Source organism: Hylobates moloch, unplaced genomic scaffold, assembly GCF_009828535.3.
Source record: "Hylobates moloch isolate HMO894 unplaced genomic scaffold, HMol_V3 SCAFFOLD_10, whole genome shotgun sequence".
Lineage (NCBI taxonomy): Eukaryota > Metazoa > Chordata > Mammalia > Primates > Hylobatidae > Hylobates > Hylobates moloch.
The window spans coordinates 97,898,482-97,908,481 of NW_026652285.1; the positions used below are offsets into that span (position 1 = coordinate 97,898,482).

The 10,000-nt window shown below is 35.6% G+C and overlaps 1 protein-coding gene across 2 annotated transcripts in view; it reads left to right on the forward strand.

The window, feature by feature from the left end:
• The first annotated feature begins 300 nt into the window (after window positions 1-300).
• PBX3 (PBX homeobox 3) overlaps window positions 301-10,000 on the forward strand; it is a 225,698-nt gene continuing 215,998 nt past the window's right edge. The window contains exon 1 of one of the 2 annotated variants that reach the window (XM_032165140.2): window positions 301-528. In XM_032165140.2, the coding sequence (XP_032021031.1) occupies window positions 480-528 (49 nt within the window). In that variant the 5' untranslated portion in view covers window positions 301-479. The remainder of the gene's footprint in view (window positions 529-10,000) is intronic. The other variant, XM_032165141.2, reaches the window with a different exon arrangement.

The window sequence follows — 10,000 nt, forward strand, 5'->3', positions numbered from 1 at the left end:
CCGGGTGCGGACGGCCAAGTTCTCGGGGAGGGAGGGCCGCCTTGCAAACTTTGCCGAGCTGTCACCCTCCCGCTGGCCGCAGTCGGCCGGCCGGCAACGTCGCGCCGGCTCCCTCTGCAGAGTAGCGGACGCGGGAGCTCCTCCGCACCCGTCCCCTCCCCCGGGTCGCCTTCGCCTGCCCCCGGGGCGAGGCTCCCCGCGCGGGTTCGCGTCTGCAGTGGCCGAGGCTGCTGCCTGCCGGGCAGATGGGTCCGCCTCGTTCCGGCTGCAGCTTTCGCCGCCGGGGCTTGCTGGCTGTCGGGAACTAGTCAACTGGAGTTTTTGTTGACTTCCCACCGTTCAAAAAGGCCTTCCAGAATGGGGGTCTGGAATTAAATCTTGGGTCTAACTTAAAGGAAGGCGCCATATTATTCCATAGGTGATGCTAATACCTTTGTGTTTCGTTGTTTTTTAGGAAACATGCCCTGAACTGTCACAGAATGAAACCAGCGCTCTTCAGCGTCCTGTGTGAGATCAAAGAGAAAACAGGTAAGACGCTGCGCCCCGCAGTGGGCCTGGAGACCCCCGAGGTGGGGGTCGGAGCTACTCCTTCGACTCTCCAGTTGAGAGCTGCTGCTTTTGGGCACCGCCATCTTTGATCATTCTCTCCTTCCCACGTCCTGATCTTGAGAAAAAACTGCAATAAATCTGGAGTCGATTTCTCAGTTCTGCTCCTGGTGTAAAATGAAGTGTAGGTGCGAACCGGGCTGGATCGCCGTCCCTCGGCGGCGGCCCCTGGCTGCAGGCTGGGAGGGGGCCCGGAGCGCCAGCCGCCCTCTCCCCTCTCCTTTCGCCTTGTTTGTGTGTCAGTTTTTAGAAGGAGCAACGGGAGACTGGATGCCAGGACCGAGTCCCCGGGAGAAGCATCGCCCGAACTTTGTTTTACTTAGTCTTAAGCTTCAGCTGCACGGATAGAAGAATAGATGCAATTGAACAAACCCCAGTAGCATGCTTGAATTAGTGTTTTAGGTGGGAAGACTACTTCAGAGAATCGAGGAAGGGTAATGATGTGTAGACACGTACAATGTATTACATCTGTTAATACTTGTATTATTTTGTATTGTGAAGTCATTACACTTGTAACTGTGCTTAATATATAAAGTATAAAAAGGTCGACAGATGCAGGTTAAACAATTTTGAAGTGTCCAAGTCAGGGAATATATAAGAAGATAGGTTTTGCAGAAGTGCTGGAATGAAAACTACAGGTACCTATTTGGCAAATTTTTGGCAATTCGTTTCAGTTTAACTTTCTTGTCAGACTTTATTGATTGAAGGTCTTTCAGTCTTGAAGTGAGGTAACTGCTCAAATTGAAGCAGAGATTTGGATGTTTTAGTTTGTATTTGGCATTATCTTCCCTGTATGTGGCAAACAAGTACATTAAACAAGCTCTACTGTTTATTTTTTTCTTGTTCTTTTCTTTCTTTTTTTTTTTTTTTTTTGGTGTGTGTTGGATGTATGGTATTTTAAAGTTGCCATTTTGAAAGTTGAGGCAAAGGAGAAAAAGTTGAAGTCCAGGATATAGCACTATCCAAGGGTTGCTATTTAAAAGGTTACATGTGATTGTGTTTAAATTGAGTGTACAAATAGCACAGTGCAAATAATTGTTAGGTTGATAGGCGAGTCAGCCTTCTTTGAAACAGGTTTTTCTCTTTGCAATACTATTCTGACCCTAAAAGTAATCAAGAAAAGATGATGAGTTATTGCTGTCTATTAAATATATATGCTAAACTATAATAAGCAGCAAATAATAAGGGAGGCCAGAGTACTTTTCCTGGTTTTCATTCACATATTATGGCTGGTTTCTTAATGCTCAGTGATCCTTTCTTGAATTACTAACTTTTATTTTGTGTTGATTTTTAGCTACCTTTAGAAAGCGTTGTGATTTAAAACAGTAGATAATTTTTATCTGACTGTAAAAAAAGACATCTAGCATTCAGTCTTGAAGATTCTTAGTTGAGAAGCTTAAAAGTATGCAATTCTCAGTAAATTCTGATGCTTAATGTCCAAGGGTTTTCCTGCTATCAGGGCTCCACTTCAGTTTCTGCTGACAGCCATGCACTGGGGTATTGACTCTGTTGTGAATATTAAGATTGATTCGACTTTATACAGCCTTATATTACTAGGGTGAAGGGATGGATACTTACCGCTTCTCATCCCCTTCTCATTATTTGTATTTATTTATTTATTTTTGCCTTTTTAAAGTTTTGGCCTAGCTAGCTTGAGAACTAAACCCAGCAAACTGCTTTTCATGTTGAGACATTTAGCAGCAGGCAGAATTCAATTAGGAAGCATAAGTCCTTTAGTTGCTTATTTGCACAGGACTTAGCTACACCATTCTGAAAGGAAAGTGTAGTCAGCCACATGTCAAAGGTGAGTTACGAAAAAGAAACAAGTCTTTTCAAAGTCTGGGATTACTGGCAGAGAGAGCTTTGGTAGGGCTATTGCTATTTAAAAACCAAGAGGCAGCTGACAAAAGAAATTTTTGTGTTTTAAAATTGTTTGTGGGGCTTTCAGTGAAACTTGTAAATTAGATCCTCTTTTTGTGCTTTGGCCAGTGGATCCACATTTGCACATTATCTCTTTTGTAAAAAGCCAACAGCCAACAAAGAGTAAAGGCGGCTGTCTGGGCAGAGGCATCTTCCTGCCAGCCTCTCTAAGCTCGAGAGGGATGGGATTTAAGTACTGAGTGATTGATGGGGGTGAAGCTCTTTCTCTTCTTTCCATTCTCCCCTACTACCCATAGCTTCACCTCACTCTCCAAAACTAGTCTTAGAATGAGACAGGGACTCAGAATCCTCAATTTGAAATAAAACAGCTGTGTAGACATTAGTGTTACCAAAGCAAAGACAGCGGGGCTGCAAATTCCAAGCCCCCCACTCCTGCTTCCATAGTCGGTCATGCTTTAGAAACATGAACTTATGAAAGAAACACTGTAGAATATATGTATATTGCGTAAATATTTTTTAAAAAAATATTTAATCTAATAATACCTAAAGATTAATTCTTTGTAATCTGGAGAAAGTTTACCTAGTCATTTATGAATAGAAACCAGAAACATTATGTTGATGACTCTACTCTGCATAATGGGGGGTTGAGGGTGAACTGTCATTTCAGTGGATAATGTCATTTCAGTTGTGCTTTTCTTCTAAAATAAAACAAAATCATTAAAAAACAATCCGTTTATTTGTAGCTCTGCGAGTAGATTTTGAGGTTTCTGATCAGGCAGTGAACACTGCCAGTTCTGATGCACATGGGGTATTTAGTTTAGAAAACATCTGTTTCCCCCTCTACCATATATGAAAAGGTATTTTTCCCTTCTGACACATAAATGGGTAATCTACTACAATTATATTATTTTCTTGTTGAGAGGTAAGGAAAGTATACTTCTACTATAAGATGCTGCTTTTTCTTGAGAATGCATTCTTTCATAAAATTGATCATACCATTATTTTTGGGCAGAAATGTCTCTCATTGTTGAATTGTGATATTTGTGCATTTTGAGAGCACCCAAAAAGTTGTAGGCTTTAAAATAAAAATAGTTGTTTATTTTAAACTAAGTAACCAGTGAGATAATTGTTGATATGTTAAGATTTTTCTCCTGATTTTTAAAGCCATATTTTATCATCTGTCTCTTATTAAATATCCCTGATGCCACAAGGTCTGCTCACCTGCGTACCTCTTTTGGTGTATGCCCCCACCTCTTTTTGGTCATCTTAATCTTAATTGTTGAAGTGCTTTCCTTTGTGAAATATTTCATCCTGAAAAATCTGCCTTCTTTCCAAAGCCCTTAATTATGCGAGTTTAAGTGAAGGAAATAGTTCTTTTTCAAGAAAAAAATATTTATTTTTTAAATGAAATCCCACATTTTAGTAGATAATATGAATCACATTATTGTGAAAAATGTTATGCATGAAAAAAAATAAACACAACCTTTTCCTTTTTAAATGATAGGTTAAAATACTCCATGTTGATGGCTGCCAACCAAACTCTGATTTATTGCCACCACAAACCCTAAATAGCGTTCATTTACTAGTAATGTCTAATGGCATACATGATGGTTTGCCAGATTTGTAGCCTTTGTGAGGCTTATAAGCAGGACTGACTTGAGAAGATCATAAAACTTAATGAACTTCTCTACTGCAGGAGGTGTCCGCAGGGGAAGAGAAAGGCCTGCTTGGCTGGTTGGGCTGGTTGAAGTATTTTTTATGTTTAAGGAGAAGAAAATGACTAGTAAAAATGCTTTACTTTTAAAGGAACCCTCCCTAGAAAGAGTCATAAGAATTTTAGATACTAAAACTAGATCAAGAGTATAGTTTCCAAGTGAGGTTTTATATGCATTTAGTATATGATGTGAGATTAAACCTTTTATCTTTATTGCTGTAACTGTGACTAGCTTTCAAAGAGACAAGGCAGTACTGTCATTCGACACCTCCCTGTTTAATTGTGAACCTACAGGTTTAGAGACTCTTTGGAGTCTTTTTCTGGTGTGCTTCTCTTTTTAAGGTTTCAGTATAAAAATCTGTTACATTTTTCTTTGTAAAGTGCTGTGTGATTCTTTTAATTCTACATGTGTAAAAATCAATTTTTTCAAGTGAAAATTTAGTAAGAAAGGTGAAAATTGTTATATATTAGTCTAAATGTTATTATATATTTTGCATATGCTTTTAAGTTGCTCTTGCGCTATTTCCAATATAATTATCATCGTTTGTTTCAAGTTTTAAAAACAAATGCACCGTTCCATACATGATTCCTTTTTGTGTTTTCATGAAACACATTTTGTTTTAATGAACTTATTTTCAAGATTTTAACAACTTTTTATTGTGGACACCTTTGAAACATAACATGCAGAGAGAAGAGACTCTTGAACCTCTCCCATGAACTCAGTGCCCATCTTCAGCAATTAGCAATACTTGGCCAGTTGTGTTTTCTCTGTAATTCCCACCATTCCAAAATTATTTTAAAGCAAATTTTAATGGATCTTTAATGTTTTAAATTTCATGTCAATTTTAAGCATTAGGTCTGTTTATATTGGAAATATTAAGTGATTAAACAGGAAAAATACAAAGTCAGAGTATCTTGGAAATGTTATAAATTAGATTGCTTTATCAATATATTTTTCTTAATGCAACTTAATATTTTACCTTTTTTTCTATTTTTATAGATTTGATATCTTACTGGAGCTTTTGTAGGAGGTTTTTAGAGAAGTTGAAAAAGAAAGGGATTTTTCTACTTCTTTATTCTTCCATTTCCATCCTAACAAAATAACACATATAATACATTTGTAGAAAACCTAGAGAAAAATCTCATTGCCAAGCTGGTTTAGAACATCATGATCTAAAGTATCTTGTGGATATTATCTTTAAAATGTAGAGACATTTTCCAATCCTGTTCTTTATTTTTTTCTTCCCAATAAAAATGTATTGAACTCTCTTGTCAATACTAACTTGATCTGTGCAAGTAATTCTTTTGTGCCTTAGTTTTAATGACCCTCATTTTATTACAGATTTGAGTAGTTTTGGTATTTTATTTGGGACTTCACTATGCTATTTTATTAATTTACATAATTTTATTCTGAATTAGAAGTCTTTTAATATACTAGCAAAGGAGGCCCCGACTTGCCCCAAAGAGCACACTGTTTGATCGGCTTTCATAAAATGTACCTGTCTACATTTTTCATACTATGATGCTTTTCCTTTTAATTAATTTTGCCTGTATATTTCCATCTCAATTTATAAATTTTATAAAAGATTACTTCTGAGGCAAATTTAAATTAACGTCTTAGTTGGATTATTTATATTTTGATACTTTATAGTGGCATGGTGTAGGATGAAGTTACATTATATGAAGTGGGACTATAAGAATTGAAACTGCATTTCGTGAACCACACCCTAAGTCAGTCATCACTTTATTTTATACTCTACCCTGAGGTATCTATTCAGAATAAATACTTAACACATTAGCACTAACATATCAAGTTATATAAGGTTTTAGATTATCTTTTCCCTATTCATGTTTGTGAACATCTTTAGATATTTATTAGTTCAATATTGACATTATGAGAATAATGTTTTATTTGTTTTCTCAGCAGTCTTGTGTTTTAGCCATTTATCAGTGTGATCAGCATGATTTAGATATTAACTGACTAACAAAGCTTACACATTACCACTACCTCCCCCTCAAGCCTGTGCTGACCTTTTCAAGCATTTGCTCTACTTCAGTAGGCCATTTGAGCCTTTAAGAATGAAGAGAGTAAATAATTTATATCACTATGTAGTATAAATTGGTAAGTTTTTCAGAACTAGCTATCTGATTTTTTACAAAGTTATTGAAGTTAATCAGACAAACTGCTATCACATCTAGTTGACAGTGCTATATTTAGCAAATAATAAGTAATTCTTGAATGAGCTACTGAAAAAATAAACCACCTTTTTATGCCTTCAAACTCAGAACATATTAAAAAATAAATTTCATTAATCTTCAACACTTGATTCTAATTATCCCTTTTGTAGGCAGAATTGCAACAATAACTTCTGTATTATTTTTTCATAGATATATTCCATAGTATAATATGTTTGTAGGTTTTAATGGTAACTAGTTTACTTTGGCACTAAATTTGAGTGTATATCTAGCAAAAAAATTGGTGTGATAGAATGTATGAAACTGAATTGGCATAACTTTTTTTTGTATAACTGTGTCTACATAATAGTAACAGGTTAGTATGAAAGCAATTAAAAATATTTATGGATAAAAATAATTGTTAAAAGTTTTCTACTTCTTTCAACTTAAGTGCTTTAAAAATGTTAAGCTGTTTGGACAATAACTCGTTTTTAGTGATCATATTAATGAGGACTTGGTATACAGTGTAATCCTTTTAATGCTGATGAGTACTCACAACGTTTAAACCGTTATTTGTGAGACTCAACATATGTTATGGCAAAATGATTTTTTGTTTTGTTTTATGTGATACATCAGTTTTCAAAGCATATTTCTTAGGCATCAGAGTCCAGCAGGTGGCTTTTTACATTAAAAAATTCATAAATTTTAAAATCCCATAAAATTTTATTTCAAATTCAAATTAACTAATTGAGAATGTCAACATTTTCACTGTCTCTATATTAACATTTATAATAGAACAAATGGTTGCATATAGAAATTATCTGCAACACAGTCTAAATTAAGATTCTAAACAGGCATTACAGATGCTGGTAACTTTGGCAATTATCATTTTGTTTGGTGAACAGTAGTAAAACAGTGTGCGGTAAAAGTGTTTAGAGAGAGAGGATAAATAAATTGAACAGTTTTGCAATGCAAAGTGGTTTGTGGTGTTTTTGAGGATTTCTTGGCTCTCTCTTAACTGCTATTGTGAGCCTGGAGCAGATTTCCCCATTGCTAATGCCCTAGAAGTATTAATTCACTTTGATATGCTAATTAGAGGGCATTATGCAAGAAATGAGATTAAGTGGCAGCATGAAGCCATTTGCCTGTCAGTAAATTGAGAGCTTTAGCATCAGGAGGAGCTTTGTTTTTTTCTTTTTTTTTTTTTTTGAGTTTCTCTTGGTTTTGCATATAAATAAAATTGATTGAAAGGTCTAGAGAAGCTTCCAGAACATTGGTGGATTCTTTTTTTTCCCCCTCCTATGATTATTTAAACGAAATGTTACAGGATTTTTCTGAATATTAATTGACCTAATTGGAGATACTGAATATAAAGTTTTTATTGTACTGTCTCTGTATAAAAATATACTAAAATTTTTGTGTCACCCAGTCTTTTTTTTCCTAAAACATAATTTCATTAACATGGCTAATGAACTGTTTATCACTTATCTCTTTTCAGAAGTGTAAACTTCTGTGTATGGGCTTGTGCACCAATGTCACTAAATTGAACTTCACAAGGATATTTTCTTCACTAGGGAAGGAAGGAAGAAGTTGAATTGGGCTTCAGAAAACTATATTAAATGAGTATTAACATTCTGACTTGAATCCATAAAAGCTGTAACAATTACAATTCATGGTTAAACTGCCCTTTATACAACCTGTGGAATTTATATTTCAGCATATATCTTATAGGTAAGATTACTGATGACATTTTGTGTGGAAGATGGAATTTCATACTGGATTCAGATTTTGTTGACTTTTGTGGCCTAAGCTAGGCCTCTGAATTTTTCTCTATAAAGCTATTTTGTGATATTTCTTATATTCTGGGGAGAAATACATGAATGAATACTAGGATGGCTGTGGGGAAAGGGAGGAAGACAGACCTTCTGTGCCTACAAGAAGGTTAAGGTTTCCTCAAACATGGAACTTCTATCTATAAACCATCCATAGAGGATAGAATTGCAAAACCCTGGCCTAACTATATTTGCTGGGTATGGTTAGAAGGAAGAGGGTTTGGGTAAGGCATTCCTACTGGGGTTTAGTTCTAGTGTCTGAATTCCACCACTGTAGCTGTGACTCTGGACTCAGTAAACCATATCTTCTCTTCAGAGCCATATGGATTATTTAGTCACCACAGCTGCCATGCATGCGTACTACGAAGGCAGGCATCTCTTCGGTGTGCATGTGTGTTGCCTGTTAATGGTAATGTGAGTTACGAATGTGCACAGAAAGGAGGATGAGTTTCTCCCGAGACAAAAGTCCTGATTACGTTTCGCTGTGAAGATGACTTTTAGTGTACCTACCACATTAGCTGCTTTTCTAAATGAAACACTTGGTTACTTTAAATTCTCACTCCCTTCTCTGATTCCCTGAACTAGTTAAATCAATGAATCCTCATTAGTCTCTGATTACTTGCAAAATTTCATTTAAAACATACGAAGTTATTTTTGATTGAAAAGGGAACAAAAAGCTTTTGAAATTGCATGTTATTATTTAAACAAAAGGTTTCTACAGGCTTTCGGATGTACTAAGCCCTGCAAATAATTTATAGAGGAATTATTGGGAAGGACTTATGAAATTCTTGAATGGCATTTGATGGGGAGGAAGTCATTGCATTAAAAAAAAAATATATTTGAAATGGCAAGCTTAAATGTGCATCTTACCTTTACTATCCAAGTGTCCTCAAATGAGGAAGAATTGACTTAGGTGGTCTTACAAGTTTCATTTTTCTTTCTTTTCTCCCCCCCACCATTGTTTTTTTTTTAAAAAAAACTACAGGTGAAGGTTGTTGGAATTCATAGTCAGATATATCATTTTCAACTTGGAATAGGAACTAGAGCAGGAAATTGATTTTATATTTATTATGAAAGCAAGAACTCTGCTACCAACTGACAGCCATCCATGTTTTAGTTTTGTGATAATTGTTCACAAACATTACTCTGTAGTTGGTCCAGATTATTTATAATGTTGATTGGGATTGTTGGTCCATTAAAAGATATGTGTATAATGAATATCTTTAATTAAACCTAGTAATATTGGCATATTTTATTTTTCTTTTACATTGGATCTTGGGTCTAGGATTAACTGTCAGTACTGGTAAGAACAAGTTACAATAGATTGTGCAGTGATTTCTGTGCCTTCATGGATGTATTTATTACCATTTTTGAACAAATTATACTAACATGAAAAGTTGTATTTGAAATGATTGTGTGCTAGATAAGGCGATACATTACAGGAATGGTTGGGTTTATGGAGCTTTATGCAGAGGTTTTCTCAGAAATTATAGCACAGGGCTGTCACTATAAAACCCGGTGATACAGTTGGTAATAACATACAGTGAAGATATTTTTAGGTTTTCACTTGTTATTCAAATAAGTGAGAACTCTCCAGTTTTTCTCATCATATTTCTTTGTTGGAATCAGTAGAGAAAAAAAATGAAGGAAAATTCTTTTAACTATGTATGAGGTGTGGGTGTTTGACTTGTCTGAATTTCCTCGTGTTCACCACTTGTTACAGCAGTGATGTGATACTGAGGATATCCTTAGGAACTTACTGACTTCTTGGTTCTTGACCTTTTGACTGTGA